Here is a 17145-nt window from a genome sequence, read left to right on the forward strand (position 1 = left end):
AAAAAGCTCTTTGAAATTTTAAGCACGTTTTGAAGCCCGTCACTCTAACAAATATTGTTTAAACTTTTTAAACAAGTTCTTTAAAATTTAAAACAATTACAAAACGGATAGAGTGACAGGCTTAAACGATGTGCTATATTTTTTTATTGTGTAGAGTCAGTCTTAGTATTTAATTGTTTCAGATTGTTTTTCATTTTTGTCAGAAAAACTTTCATTTATAATAACGCCCCCCTCTCGCTGCATAATGGTCATAAAGACAACACAGAATGATTCTAATCGATACAAGCAAAAATTCTTATATTATTATGACTTGTCACTGAAAAACACGACATCATCCAGTAGGCCTATCCAGTGTCTACCCCTTCACGAGGATTTCGAATTCCTATTAACCTTATATTGTAAATTCTTAAATGTGTATGTGATGTTGAAGTATATATATATTGTAGGCTAGTGAAGATCATAGTGAGCCTATAAATCATTCCTGCAGCTAAAATAGGAAGGAGAGATAGAGAAAAAAAATAACGGATTTTTTTTTCAGTTATACGGACGGCGGATAATACTTCCATAATCATCTTATAAAAAAAGACTACATGTATTTCCCATAAGTTCTTGTTGTTTCCCCAAAGTTATCTTTCAAATCTTTATGTATGACTGAATAATACTTTTAAAAGATTTGTATGGATATAACTGAATTATATGATCTTATCAACGTCCATCTGTGACATTGATTTTTAGAAAAATGAGGCAATCCAACGAATGTTTTCCCATATTGAATATATTTGAAAAATTGAATGGAGAGACTCTGGATATTGGTTGAATATAAAAGATACCATAAAAATATGAAAATAAAAAAAATGTCCCGGTCACATAGGTTTACGTTGCTCACTCTTAACTGATTATACTCTGATATCAGTCATAAGACTGATTGATTGATCATTAATAGATTGATTGCTTAATTATTGATTGGTTTTATTCGTCAAGAATAGTGCACAAGATGCGAAATACAATGGGAAAGAACACATTGACAGGATATAAACCATGAAAGCCGAAAGGCTATTTTTTCTGATGGAGTATTATGAATAGCACAAACATGAATTAATTTATGGCAAGCAAGTAGTAAGTGCATGGAAAAGCTGAAAATGTCTTCATTATAACATTAATGATCAATTTCCGAGCAGCGCCCACGAATATTTTATTTCCTAGGCAGGCAGTGCCAAGAGCATGCACTAGCTACAAGTATTGCTGCCATCTACGTTCACTAATCATGCATTTTTTGTGAACTGAGCGGCAGAACTGTGAAAACTCAGACAAAAGGAGAGGTCTAACGATTAACGAATTGCTTTCGTAAGTAAACATATTGACGTAAATGTTCTGTATTTGTATTTTCATTTGTGAGAAATTTTTGGAATATAAAGAAATTAACCTTATCGAAATCTTAGTCCGTAAATTCTTGTTGCTAGGTACGCCAAATCTAATTCAGTCCCACGTATTATAATATGTGCTGTGTGAATACGGTGAATACGCACTCGACTCCCCAGCCCAGGGTTCATTACCATCCTGCATATATCATCCTGCATATATCATCCTGTTATATCATAACCTTGTTCATAGAATGAGTGCGCACTCCCAGGTTCATTACCTCCCACGCGCACTAAAATCAAGCCATAGAAGTCATGTGTTGTAGCCGCCAGAAGTGGCGAACAAGATAAACTTAGATTAGAAATCCACTGCCAAAAGCGGTTCTTGATGCGAGGTAAGCTCAGACCTGTGTGAGTGGTTTCCCCAAACAGGAGATTAAAGTTAGCCCTAACTTAGTATAGTTATTACAATTTACAAATTACCTGTATTATTCTGCGTATTCTGAGATATCAAATTTCAAGCATTTTATTGATCAATAAAAAACTTAAATTCAATTACATCATATATGCAATACCTCATTCAGTGTTAGGAAGTACTAATGCCTGGTCAAGAATATAGATTCACTAGATCTGCGGTTTGAAAACGAGTGAAATTACATGTACTACATAACTATACCCGGTACACCTTTTGTTATTGTTTTGTAGAAAGTTCTTAGATCCTCAACTCAAACACAATTTGATTATAACTTCCAAGTTATTCAGATTAACTTTAGTCTTTCAGCAATGAATTCTGAAAAGATGTGAGTCTAATAAATAGTAAGTAGAATTAAAAAATTAAATTGTCTCATTTGTAATAATGAAAAACTTTTTTTACATATGATTAATTTTATTTAACTAATTTAATTCAGAGTCTAAGCTTTAAGAAATTCATGATTGTGTGACTGTGTGTATCTTTGTGAGGTTGTGCTTGTGTGCATTATGAATTTATGTGAGATGATGAATCATCAATCAAATCATTTATAAAAAAATCAACTTCTTTGTTTGGTTTGGCTGGCAACCAGTCAGAAATGATTATTTTTGTCATTGTATTTTAGCTTTAAAAAAATCATTAGCTTCTTTCATATGTTGTAGTTATATTCGTTTCTTTTTTTCTCCTTCATCTTCCTTAATTCTTTTCTCTTTATTATTTTCCATTTACATATTTTTTCCTTAGGCCTATCTTTTTTTCTTCTCTTTTTATGTTATTTCCTTAATTTGTTTCTTTTACTTTCTTTTCAATTTTTTTTCTTTCCTGTTTTCTTTTTGTTTTCTTTTATTTTGCTTTCTTTTTTATGTTTATTTTCCTTTTTCTTTTCTTTTCTCTTAATTTTTTTTTAAAACTTTTCTTTTCTGCATGATATAGAAATAGATAGATCCAAATAAACCCCTCAAAAAAAGTTCTGCAACTCAAGTTTGAGTGCTAATAAATTTCTTAGTGTACCATTATCATATGTAAAAGTGGTATCATTGGAAAGCATGATTATTCTTCTTTACGATCATGTGTCATTTGTAATGCTAGTCTTATCATGAAATACACAGACATGATAAATATGCAGCAATGTAAAAAATGAAATGTTGCAAAATTTGTTGCCATGTCATGTTTGAGTTCTGCAACTCAAACTGCAAGTTTGAGTGCTAATAAATTTTTTTAATGTGCCATCATCATGTGTAAAAGTGATATCTTTAGAAAGCATGATTATGCTTCTTTACAATCATGTGTCATTTGTAATGCTAGTGTTATCATGAAATACACAGACATTATAATACGCAGCAATGTTAGAAATGAAATGTTGCAAAATGCGTCGTTTCCAATAGCGAATTTCCAATTGTTTCGAGGATGGGCCGAGTGCATTCACTGTCACCTGCATTGTGGAAATTCTATAGAAATGGAGACTCTTGTTAGAAATCAATGCAATTTGCAACATTTCACTTCTGACTTTTCTCAATGTTCAGGGTGATTGCATATTCCATGATTACATAATCACAGCAAATGGCATGTTATTGTAAAGAGGAATAATTTAGCGTTCCAATAATATCGGTTTCATCTTTTATACTTCATTAACCAAAAAGATATCATCCCCAAAACTGAGTTGCATAACTTTTTTGAGGGGTTTATATGGATAGAAATTTAATTTCTGTTGTAATATTTTTACCAATGTTTCTTATTAAATATCCAGGTTTAGTTTACGCTTTTATTGACAAGTTTGTTCACTCTAAATGATCTCTTTGTCAGGTAGAGAGATGGCAGAAGTTCATGTTATAGGGCAGATCCTTGGAGCAAGTGGGTTCTCAAATCAAAATCTTTACTGCAAATGGAAAATACACACTGGTAAGCATGTACGTAGTTAATCTGAAGTTTGCTTACGTCCAACATGTATGCTAAGTTTCTCTTGGCTACATATAGGTCTCTTTGATGCATGCTTTGTGCCTCTTGTGTTTTATTTTCTGAACTTAATTGCGAAACTTGCCAATCTTTGGAGATGTTACTCTCACAATTGATGATTTTTTTTTGGAATTATAAGCTGTATATATATTGTCATTATCAACATTTGTTCATTAATATGTAAGGGGAGGGTTGCTTGGTAGGACAAAAGTAGGGAAAAGTGTGTTTCAGATCACTCCATAATCAAAACTCAAAAGCATAAGAAACATTGGTTGGTATTATCACCAATGGCGACCTTTGAATCACTGACACCATTCCCAATCTGGGTGATAATCTGGGAAAAGGTCATTGGCCCCCAATCACAGCCTGTCAACAATGTAAATTAGAAACTACTCTTCTCAGGCCCTTACAAGTATCATTTTGTTTTTGTGGGTTTTCTTTTAGGTGGAGCATGGAAGGTAATAGCTGGAATAAGAGAAGGGCAAACACAGGTGGATCTCCCACAGAATGAAAACTTTGCAGTCTGGAGTCACCCTATTGATATTCACTTTGCTACCAAAGGATTACAAGGTAAGGAATCTCTTATTGCAACCTCTTCAGGAATGGGTCAAAGGAGTACTCTTACTTGAGATTAATATCAATTTAGTACATGATTCACATATTTGTCCAAGCCAGATGAAAGATAGTTTGTATTGGATTGATGAAATTGTAGTTTGCATGTTAAATGATGACAGACATATCCCTATCATTTCTTATGACATTACTTCATTTTTTTGCCCCAAAACATCCAAAGAGAATGGACCCATTTGATTTGTAAGATCATTATTTCTTTAAGTCATTCTGTATCAAGGGATATTTATGAATGAAAAGAAATGATGAAGATGTTCTTAAGCCAAGACAAGGTTCATGTGTCATAAGAGATAAAGATATATTCAATTTAATTTTATATAACCCTACTTACATCTGATTCATAAATTGCCAAAGTGTGAGCCTAAATTACTTACTTTAAATTTTGATTGACTTATATCTAAAATAAGGCAAATGGTAAACTTTACCCAGAGAATTTGTCTTTACATAAAGAATCTCAAGCATCTACAAGCTATACTTAATTAAATTCAGAGTTATCAAGATACCCATTCGGCTTGTCACTTTCTAGTTCATAGGATTGGGCATAACTTTACAAACACTCTACCCCACTATTATCAGTAAACTTCTATCAGATTGTTTTCTTATTATAGTAGTTGAAGAAATAATCCATTTTGTGTCTGTATTCTGGAAGCTAAATGAAGTCTCACTGTATATTTCATTTGTTCCATTCAGGATGGCCTAAATTAAAATTTGAGGTCTACCACCAAGATGACTTTGGACGCAACGAGCTCTACGGTTATGGATTCTGTCACTTGCCGACCTCTCCTGGTACACACGACATCCAATGCCCTACATGGCGGCCATCAGGAACATTTCGTGAACAGGTTTCGCAGTACTTCATAGGGGGCGCCCCACAACTTCGGAATGCCGATATGGTGCAGAGTGCTGAACGCTATACCCTTCAGACTGTTGCTATGGGTAAAGTTCACTGTCAGCTCGGGATCATTCTCAAGAATTTTGATAAATATGGCGTGGAATGCTGATGAAGGTGTAGAAACCAATAAGCTTGTGTACAAGGAGGCATACTGGTGTAGTGGTTATGGGCCATGTCTCTTTTAGAGAGTCATGGGTTTAAATCCTTCTCCAGGCGTTAATTTCCTTCAGAAAGAACTTTATTATGACTCCAGACAAGTGAGGTCAATGCTAACCTGGCTGGAATTTACATTTATACCTTGAAATGCAGAACTGCTTAGATAAAGCCCAGGTAATTTGGCTGCATTGCTGTCCAGTACTTTTTTGGTGCTTCTGATATGAGTGACAAGTGATGAATTTAAGGTTGTGAAGTTAGCCACTGTCATATTGTGGGCTATTTTTGAGGGCAAGAAGGAATGTCTTTGGTAAAAAAGATGGTTTGGCAAGGATACAACCAAGTGTAATTATTTTTTAATTGTAAGATTGATTATTACTAAGAATCGCAACTCATTGTATCACAAATGAACCACAAAGAAATAGGTTTATTATATCAAGATGAGGCAGAATTTAAATCAGAATTTACCTGACTTTGAATACTGCACTTGAGATGTGAAGGAGTAAGCAGGTTCAAAAGTCAAATGAATTAAACTTCATACATGTAGGAAGCCACTCAACTTGCAGCATGGAGTACTTCTTCGTAAATCAAATTGTATAGAGACATAAAGAAAGGGGTGGGAGACTACATGCTCAAAACAATCCTCCATTGTCAAAGTATCATGACTCACCTGATGTTTTCCAAGAGTTGTGCATCTTCTGTAAGGTTTCTGATTTTGGGAATTTATATCCCTTCTCCTTTTAATGCCACACAGCTTTTATGTTTGGAACTATATACAATTTTCAATGGCTCTTTTGCAACTTTAATACAAAGGTTACATGTAGATGTACATTTATTTTTGACATTCTGGGAGTGAATACCCTTGTGTAGGGGGATGTGGTTGATATTGCCAATGCCTATCTCATGCTTGGTCACTTGGTGATGTTTCTTAAAGTTATTAATGAAGTAACATGGGAAAAAAAATTTTTCCTGACATTTTAATGGTAGCAACACAATCTTTAATGCCACATCCAGTCATGTTAAGGACATACTTAACCCTATGTAAAGATTATAAAACACCCAGTTCCCCATACCAGGAATATTTAGGAGTTATTTGTGGTTCAATTTTAAAAACAAGAAGCTTATGATATGTACAGGTGAACCTAAATTTTGGGAATTCATTTTGTGATTGTATGAAAGAAATTTATGGGTTTGCCATCATATGTTTACATGCACAGTAGGGTCCCTCGGTATATTGTATTGTTTCATTACATGATTTGAAAATAAGTTTATCTTTGGTATAATTCAGTACTGCATCAGCAATGATGATCAATAATAACAATATTCATGATATGTTCATTGTGGATCACATCCAGCTAATAGCTGTCAACAGCCCAGATCACAGGGGACAGGCAGACTCAGCAGCCCCCCCCCCCTTCCCCCCACTCCCCATCATTATGGGCATCAAACTAATCCAGTCTTTAAGTTTAAAGGGGAATAATTACATGTAATAAATAATGTAAAAAGTATTTTCTTGCCAATAAATTTATATTGTTTGATTTGTGGATAGGAATTTTACATACCGGTACCAAAACTCGTAGAAAATCACCACGAGAAATATGATAAAAAATTACACCAAAATTATTGATGTTAAATTCTGAAAATTGTTATATATTTTCCTTATCATTGTCAACTGTATTTGTGACAAAATTTTATACAATCAGTTTTGTTGACAAATATGACAAATTTGTTGGCATGATTGTCCTACTTCTACTACACAGTACTATTGGTTATGGGTTCATCTGAATTTTGTAATAGGTCCATTAGGGTGCTGTAATGATCTTTTTAAATACTAATAGTCATATATTGGTGTTTTTCATTTAAAATATACAATGTACTTGTTGTACATACTGGTATAGCTTTGGATTAAAGGGGAAGCCGCTATTACATCCAGTTGGTTTCTTTAGCAGCAGAAGAGTGATAGAAACACAAAGATTTAATGATCAGACAAAAATCCATCAAATTATGATTACATGTATAGACTGCCTCGTAGATTCAATCATAGTCGATGAAAGTTATCAGGGGAGTGATTCATGAAAGGACTTGTCAGACACTTTATCTGATAGGTCTTCTTTTATCTGACAGTTACCATAGTAACCGTGCTTCTCAGCCAATGAAGGAAAGTTAGCAGATCGGACAACTTGTTGGACGAAAATGTTGATGAAACGCTTCCCAGATCTGACAACTTGTTGGAACAAACATGTAGAATAGCTCCTGCTATTAACAAAAGTTGACTATTATTTATCGAGATGGTAAGCCTGTAAACTGTTCAAATATATCTGTTGTTACATTATATCAATGTTATTAAATATGTCAATTTTGTTTTTTACATTAAGTTCAGACATGATTAGAAGCAATGATATTGAGGGAGATATGAATTCTCACAATTTCTTTTTTGTTTGACACAAGTACATGTATATATAGGATTCATTAATAAATTATTTGTAATTATCTGAACTGTCCATTTATAAAATAATCTTGGTTTTAAGTACAAAGATAGATATGGAGAGGGATAGAGGAAGAAAACGGGTATGGGAGAGAGAAAGGAGGCAGCGGGAGGGGGATAGAAGGGAGTAGGAGAAAGAAAGAGCAGAGGGGAGAAAAGAGGGAGGAGAGAGAAAGCGAGGGATAAAGAGAGACAGAAAATTAGGGGTATGAGGATGTGGGATTTCATTCAGAAAAAGGGAAGCTTGGATTTACATGTTAACATTAGATTACACAACAAGCCTGGAATCCCCTTAACAGACTCTTCAAATTCCACAAGCAAGCACAAACAGAGTTGATTTTTTAATATTGGTGTCCAAGTCCGATCTCTCAACAGATTCTCAATTTTCATTTCATTTCAGCAATCTCATTTTTCAAAATTTCACTTTTTAACGACAGACAAGTTCATATAGCGTTTCATGTAGTCATACTTTTCAACACAGTACGGTCTCCTGGGAAGGATGAAATACCTTTTAGAAATTCAACTTGCATGACTAAAACAACAAAGAAGATTGATCCAACATGGCACAACAAAACAATATTTCTATATATAAGACGCATGAATCAAAATGTCTCCTTGCTACAATATACTGGACGGATTTAAAGTTGAGTGAAAATAATATTTGTCCACAGTTGCATATCGACAAGATATTGTAAAGTGCAGTGGTGATCAATTTGTCTGCAAACCTTAGGACAAAACTACATTAAGATTTGATTTGTAATGCATAAAAAAGACATTGGCCGGTATTCTGAACTCATATTTGATGTAGACTTGATTTGCGGTCTAGCTATGGATAGACAACTGTGACACAAATATAGAGTAGTAAGTATGGTTTCAACTTAATTTGCTGGTCAAGCTATTTGACACTAATCATTTAACTGCCTGGGAGAAAAAAAACAATTTTATTCAAAATCATAGCTTGAAAAAGCACAGTAAAAATTACAAAAAATATAACAATTTTGAAAGTTTTTGCTTCCTATAACCTTAACACAGGGCAAGACCAAGGAAAGTGGAATCTTCTTGGATAGACCATGGCCTATTAAAGGGGAATGAAACATTTGGAACAATTAGGCTTGTGTCGAAACAGAAAATCAAAGAATAAGAACAAAGAGAGTTTGAGAAAAATCGGACAAATAATGAGAAAGTTATGAGCATTTGAATATTGCAATCACTAATGCTATGGAGATCCTCACTTTGGCAATGTGACAAATATGTGTGATTTTAGTTGTGAACAACACTCCCCATTACTTTAGCATATATTTCACTTAAACTTTTCTCACACCTATCAGTAGATCATATATTCGTTTTATGGGAGGTCATGTGATACAGATTTTTAAAGAATACATCATGGATAAAGAGTTTGTATCACCATAAGAAAAAGCATAGACATTTTGGGGGTATTTTATAGTCCATCAAAGGGAAAGTTGTTCCATTGTGACATCACACATCCTTGTCGCATTGCCAATTGGAGGATCTCCGTAGCATTAGTGATTGCAATATTCAAATGCTCATATCTTTCTCATTATTTGTCCGATTTTTCTCAAACTTTCTTTGTTCTTATTCTTTGATTTCTTTGTTCTTATTCTTTGATTTTTCTGTTTTGACAGAAATCTACTTGTCCCAAAGGTTCCATTCCCCTTTAAAGTCAATCTGGGCATCAGAATACAGTCAAAATTACCTGTATAGGATATACACGTAATATTATGTTACCAAGAGACAATAAAAGAGTAGACAACAAAAAAATGTATGAATTATGTACATGGCAAAAAAAATTTATTCATGAAAAGCTATGTAGTTCAAAGTGTTCACATAACATCATTCAAAGAAAAAGACAATTTGTTCATAGTAAACAGGTAAATGTGTCATCAAAATATGACAAACAATAAGAAAAATATGAATTTCATCATTAGCGGCAATCGAGGGGGGGGGGTCACCCCCCTTGTGATGCACCAAAATTCTCACAAAGTCACCACCTATGTTTTCCATCAATTTATTTTTCTCCTTTCACATAAATCTAATTTGTGGAACTGCATACAGTCAGGTCAGACAATCTGTTACAAGTGAAGCTACATGTACTCCCTCAATTTCAGCTGGTACAAAATTGTCAAACACATTTGTCTTTGAGTGCTACCCATCTCTCCTGAAAAACAAGCCATATATTGTGATCTGATAGGTTAGATTAAAAGCCCTTTTACACGGTAACAAAAATCGTAATTTGAATGATTCCAGTGAAAAATAAGGCTAATGACAAATTTTCAGCACATGTGAAACCAAACTAGAACAAGATTAGAATCACAAATGCTAATCACAATAACAAATTCAAATTCTACTCTGGAATTGAATTCCAGTTAAGTTTGAATCAAACTGCGGTACGAATTTTGGGTGTGAGAGGCTTGACCTCAAAAACATCTTTTGGGGGCGGAGCTTACGAGACCTTTCAAGCACTTCCATAGATAAAAGCGCGCCACATGCAGATTGCCACGCACTCATCATACAGTAAAGTTTGTATTAGCGATGAGTGCGTGTGTATTTTGTATGTTGTGCGACATATGTTGCATCACATGCACGACTGGACCTGAGAATCTTCGGAAAAGCTGTGGACTCTACCAACTAAACCATGCCTGTTGTGGACGAGGATGGGAAGGGGGCAATTTGGGAGCCAGAAGAGACTTCATGTGCCGTTGATAGTCTAGCTTTGTTTTACTGTAGTAAGGATTCATTCACTCACCTATATTGTTATAATGGATGAAAAAAGACAATCCAATTAAAAAGGAAAGACCCAATTCACAATCTTTTGGCTTCGGTGCAAAGAGTATCGAAATGGTAGAAAAGTTGCTGAGTGGCTGATCAAGGCGCAATTAACAAACTAGCTGAGCGCCTCGTTCAGGGGGGAGGGGGTATGTGTGTTAGCTGTGTGAAATAGTCAAATTGGACAAAAAATATCATTTGGGGGCCATCACACATTTGCACTCTGAAATTATGCCTTTTGCAAGATAAGAACAACAGATATGCAGTATCTTGTTATGCCATCTTTATATAGTCTATTCAATTCCAATCAAGTACCTTTGACCTAACAAATTGTGGTTATTATGTGGCAAGGAACAGGAATCAGGCTTCTTTGGAAGAAAATAGCTGCATGAATAATTTTGCCTTAATCTAAAATTTATTTAAAAAAACTCACAATGTTGAGGGTAACTAGTTTTGTATACATTGTAATGAGGCTTAAGTTGAATAACTGTTATTTTATATTTAGAATATCAGCCAGATGCAATGCAAAACAAAAATACAATGCATCACACCTGTTAGTTTCAACAATTACAATGTGTGGCTGCCTCTACTTAGTTAATTAACTAGAGGAGTTTCCAAAGATTTGTCTCATAGATGATGAGTTTCCAATCCAAATATGTGTGACTTAGTTTGGAAACTCCTCTAGTTAATTGACTAGCTAGAGGCAGACACAATACACTCAAATAAATTGAAGCATCAAGCTGAATAAATGTTCCAAACGCTTTCAATGGAGAGAAAAGAGAAGGAAGAATGCAGGTCTCTTGCAAGCCCGGCAACAAAGTGCAGTTCCATTAGTTTTGTCGAGCTGGAAATGTTAGAGCTGAAAAAGAAGGCAGATGCTCTCTGCAAGCAAAACTCTCTTGCAAGGAAAGAGAAAAGAGAGTAAGAGAAATCAAATGGAATGCTAAGATGGCTCATGAAGAGTACCAAGAGATGCAAGAAGCATTAGTCTGCAAAACAGAAGCATTATTCTGCGAAACATTAGTCTGCGAAACAGAAGTATTAGTCCGTGAAACAGAAGCATTTATAGTCCAAGAAACAGAACTTTCTAAAAAATGAAGCTCAGTTAGGTGCTAGAAGAATTTGGAATAGAGAAGGGAATAGCGACATAATCCTTATCGGAAGGACTTGGGATATGGAATATTTTAAAGTGAAATGAGGCAGGTGTAATGCCTCCTCCAAACCTTGGGGGCTTTAACATACATGAGAATGCAAACTTCTGGGTATATCTCAAAGGCCCTGTCTTGGGTAAGGCAAACCCAAAAGTTAAGAAAATATCAAGAGAAGGCTAACACCAACAAGGCTAAGCCAGATTATGAGAAGAAAACTTTGAAACATTAAATTAATATTAAGAATTTTAAATGATCTTTAAATGAATGTGCAGGAGACACAGTCTGATATGCTATATTTCATACATTCATTTAATTCATTTACCATGTAAATGAATAGCAACTTATGTAATTCATGATACACAGGACTCGATGGGGCAGCTCACAAGTGATGTCATAGAAATAAGACATAATTCAGTTATCATTTTGATGTCTTTCACCAAATATCCAAAGATATGGTTTCTTTGTTTTCTTGCTTTTAAAATCAATTTGACATAACGATATTTGCCTTAAAAAAACCCCATGAAAATATCAAACAAATAAAACTAATACTTTTTCATATCCACATACATTCCTTTTTTTATCTTGAGTCAATTGAACAAACCATTTCTTTTTTTTAATACAGGAGTGTGATGAAAGTGACAGACACCTGGGGATGGATCGAGGGAGAACTGGGACATGATCCACATGGATATCGACTCTGTGAAATGTACCATGCAAGTACAGATAAAAACAGTCAGGCAAGGATAACAAGGGCTCTTTCTCTGCCAGGAAACCAACTTCGGAACCGAACTGTCCCCATTGGTCTAGGAATAGATTTACCAGATATTGATGTTGTTTTTCATTAGAGTGTACCATGTGGTGTCTTGACATACCAGCAAGAGATAGGGAGATGGGGCAGGGATGGAAGAGCAAGGAAGGCAAAGATATTCAAACATAATCAAGTCTATTCATCTCAAAGAGTTGCTGAGAAGTTTGTCAAACTGATCAAAGAAGTGGAGTCACGACAATGCCTAAGAAGCGGTGTGCTCGAAGGCCTATTTGTTCGAGGGATGAACAAAGATTCACTTAAAGCATGCTCAGATGAATTGAGGCTAAAATGGGGCATGAGCCTCCTGGAGAAAGATGGTGCAAAATGCATTATGCCAGTATTGATCAACTAGTAAGGCAAGAATAACAAGAGCCCTTCCACAGCAAAGAAAATCAACTTAGCTGTGTGATTGCAACTATTGCCTTTGGCCTCGGGATAGACTTCTCTGATGTTGATCTAATGTTTCATTCAGGTGTACCCTGTGACGTCATGACATACTGGCAAGATGTGGGGAGATGCGCAAGGGATGGTAGGGTAGGGAAGGCCAGAATGTTTAAACCCCCAAGTAGTCTTTTCATCTCAAGAGTTGATGAGAAGTTTGTAAAACTGATCAAAGAAGCAGAGTCAAGACAATGCCCAAGAAGAGGTGTGCTTGAAAACCTATCTGTTCCAGGGATGAACAAAGAGATGCTCAAAGCATGCTCAGATGAATTGAGGCTGAAATGGGGCATGAACCTCCTGGAGAAAGATGGTGCAAAATGTATTATGCCTGTATTGATCAACTAGTAAGGCAAGAATAACAAGGAAATCAACTTTGCTGTGTGATTGCAACTGTTGCCTTTGGCCTTGGAATAGATTTACCCGGTGCTTAATTTATTTTTCATTGGGGTGTGCCATGTGATGTACCGACATACCGGCAAGAGATAGGGAGATAGGCCAGGGATGGAAGGACAGGGAAAGAAAATATATTCAAACACCCATCGAGTCTATACATCTCTACAGTTTTATCAACCTCAACCGGGTCAAACATGTACCAGGGAAAGGTAATCCTGCTGACCCGTTATCTCGTCTTCCTATGGTCAATGCACCGCGACGTGAATGCGACATCGCAGAGGACTACATTGATGCTATTTTGACATATGCAGTTCCTCGAGCAATGACACAGAGCAAAATCGAGAACGAGACATCAGCCTATACTGAACTTCAGCGTGTTATTGCAAAAATTCAGTCAAACACGTAGTCGAAATACATGTCGGCCTTTTACAAGATCAGGCATGAGCTCACTGTGATGAACGGGGTACTTCTACATGATCCCCATGTAGTTATGCCCTGATTGCTACAAAAACTCACAACGAAAATAGCACACAAGGCTCACCAAGGCCTAGTGAGATCAAAGCATGCACTCCGCACAAAGGTGTGGTGGCCCCACAACGTTGATGACACCGAAAACATGCTCCGACATTGCCCTGCTTTTCAAGTCTGCTCCTCTGAAAAAGAACGGATATGCCGAACCAATATGTTAACACAGCCATGGCATACTGTTCATATCAATTTGTGCAGTCTGCCTCCAAATGGAAAATTTCTCTTGGTGGTCATCAACAACGCCGTGATATGGCCCGAGGTAGAAATCCTCACCTCGACGACAACTAAGTCTGTTATCACATGCCTAAGACGCATTTCTACAACACATAGTCTTCCTGACACCATCATAAGTTATAGTGGACTGCAATTTGTGTCCGCTAAATTTGTAGAGAATAATGTCACAACGGTATAAAACATCGACGCGTGACACCATATCATCTGCAAGCAAACAAAACAGTAGAGCGATTCAACGTGACAGTTCTTCATGCTCTTTGACGAGCTCAACAAGAAGGAAGAGACCCCTAATTGTGTATCGAACCATTCCCCATGCTGCTACGGAAGGGACCACAGCTCACCCTTTATGCAATCGCAGTTTTCGCACCAAAATGCAATCAGTGACAAAACCCAAAATAAGTAAAGAATTTAGAAGAGCTAGACAGGCTGATTCTGTCTACAAACAAAAAGTGAGTGATGCTGATAAAGCTAGGTCTGAGTACAGTACAACACATGGGAGATCAGGTTCAACCAGGTGCTGGTTTAAGTATGTGGCTCCAGCAGGTGGATCAGGAGGTTACATAGATACTGGGAAGACAAGATCTACAAGGTAGGTGCTCAGCAGGAAGGTTCCCCGTTTACATGATCGTTTCCGAGGACAACCAAGAGCTGACACACCCAAGGAAAGTGGACGAGTCCGGTAACAAGGAATAGACATCGGTGATGTCATGCCATCATCACTTTTCTTGTTGCTTTACTACAAATAACATTGTGTACCGACTTCTCCTGGTTTCCAAATTTCTAGATTCAGGACAACGCCTACCTACCTTTGCGGCAGGCATTATAATAAGACCATTCAGAAGCTGCGGAGTAAGAATCAGAAGGTTCAGTGGATGTAATTGATGATGTATGCCATAAGAAGTGTAAAATGTCATTGGAAGAGTTGTTCACATACTGTAAGTCAAATACTTTGCACATTATCTACAATACATAATAAATTAAGGATGGCCGCCAACCTGTCTATAGTGGCCACTGTTTTACATTTTCCTTCAATGGCAACTATACTCAGGTTTGACTGTTTTTGTGTAAGACAGATGAGACATCACTCCATGATCTCTCTGCTTTTGCAATATCCTGCACATGTTGAAAGCTGGATGACAAGAACATAGGACACCAACAATGTGCCAGTCATGGGTGTCAATTTTGGGGGGATGGGGGATAATATTCCCCTATATTTCATGTGGGGGGGGGGGGCGATGGCTGTAGCCTGTATCATCAGCCCTCAAAACACTTTAATAATTATGATACATTAATCAAATATGATTTGTTCAACTTTGTTTATAAAGTTGATGTTGAAGGAGTTGAAAATTTGTTGCATAACAACATATCAAAAGCCATTTGCCCAGATCAAATCAAGAACCAAGCTTTTCAGATTGCAGCAAAAGAACTGGCACCAGTTTTAATGTTCAAAAGTTGCTTGATTTCGGTGATCTTCCCCTTTACTGGAAAAAGGCAACCTTCATTCCCTTGTTCAAGAAGGGCTTTACAAAGCCTGCTCCATGAATTGAACTTCTATGGAATATTCAGCGTATTAAAAAAAAGATATCAAATTTTCTTACACAACGCATACATGCAAATGGAAAACACTGTGACTTGCAGCCGGCACTCAGTGTAATGCTGGTAGCCACAATGTACTAACTCAAAGCATCCTAATAGCATCGCTTATTAATTTGGTGCTTAATATGAAGGCTAAGTGTACAACACAGGCACAGAAGAACCTACAGGGTAATCGCATTGAAACCTGGCTTGCTTGCTTGGTTGGAGATAAAATGGAGAACTTTCCACTCCACCTGCGATCATGTACAAGAAATGCAGGTAATTTTTTTTCATATAAGACCAAGTCTAGAAATAAGAAAAAAATTGTTGTAGAATCTTTGCATAAATACCTGTATTTCATTCACACCACACCTCTATTTTATCCCTGTGAAACATTCTTTGGCACAAACTATCCCTAGCTACTCTTCTTTCCAATGGTCTGTATATTTTTGACAAGCAAAAAGCCATTTCTGAAAGAGTAAGCCATGTAGAAAGATGCAATCTATAGAAGTGATTTTCTCAAAATGTCATAATTTTAGAGAAGACGGTTCGTGGTTTACCCCATTGATTTTACCTTAAAACAGAGAAAACATGAAAGTTGCCCATGAACTAGCACCACAGCAGAAACAGACGAGGAAATTTTCTCGACAAGATAAACCAAATCAACTTACAGATTGCTCTATCATGCCTCCAAAAGAAACAAAGTCATAAAGAATCTACTTTCAGAGAAAGTGGTTATAAAGTATATATCCTTGGCATCACTACAAACCAGACATCCATTGAGTGGTTTGCTTCAGACTGCAAAAGGAGTGGAACACCAAAGCATTAAAATATTACAACTTTCTTTCAGGTAACCAGCAAGAAAGAGAAAAAGGACAAAGGAAACTGAAAGTTCATCCCTGCTAGATGTGCAAAAAAATTAAGGAAACAGCTAGTGTCAGTGAATCAGTAGAAGTTGACAAGCCACTACATTTACAATCAGAAAACACAGAGTCCATCAACTAGCAACATGTCTTGTGTGTGTGAACCAAATACCCCTACAGATGAGAGACAACGGAGATGTTAGCTCTTTAAATACATGATAGGAAGGCTTATCTGCTGTTTTACAGCATCTAGCAGGATTTTGGTGTAGATTAGTAAATCTTCAGTGTTCTTGGAATCTCTCCAGAAATTCCTCTAGTAAACATGCACTAGTTACCACGTCATTTCCAGTAGGGTGATGACCAGCACTACCCTAGCCCATACCCAGACAGGAACTTGAAGAAAACCGACTTAATAAAACCTTATT

The 17145-nt window shown here is 36.3% G+C and overlaps 1 protein-coding gene and 1 pseudogene across 2 annotated transcripts; both read left to right on the plus strand.

Moving 5' to 3' along the window:
- The first annotated feature begins 1258 nt into the window (after positions 1 to 1258).
- Positions 1259 to 6150, plus strand: LOC121417976 (B9 domain-containing protein 2-like). Of its 2 annotated transcripts, none has more exons than XM_041611684.1 (4): positions 1259 to 1344; positions 3635 to 3726; positions 4225 to 4350; positions 5101 to 6150. In XM_041611684.1, exons 2-4 carry the CDS (start codon positions 3639 to 3641, stop codon positions 5409 to 5411), a joined length of 525 nt encoding a protein of 174 aa, XP_041467618.1. In that variant the 5' UTR covers positions 1259 to 1344; positions 3635 to 3638; the 3' UTR covers positions 5412 to 6150. The 2 variants fall into 2 exon arrangements, with proteins under 2 accessions (XP_041467618.1, XP_041467617.1); XM_041611683.1 differs by having other exon boundaries at positions 3631 to 3726; positions 5101 to 6149.
- Positions 6151 to 9914: 3764 nt separating this feature from the next.
- Positions 9915 to 13222, plus strand: LOC121418632 (annotated as a pseudogene).
- Positions 13223 to 17145: the final 3923 nt, after the last annotated feature.

The sequence above is a fragment of the Lytechinus variegatus genome, chromosome 7 (assembly GCF_018143015.1).
Source record: "Lytechinus variegatus isolate NC3 chromosome 7, Lvar_3.0, whole genome shotgun sequence".
Taxonomy (NCBI): domain Eukaryota; kingdom Metazoa; phylum Echinodermata; class Echinoidea; order Temnopleuroida; family Toxopneustidae; genus Lytechinus; species Lytechinus variegatus.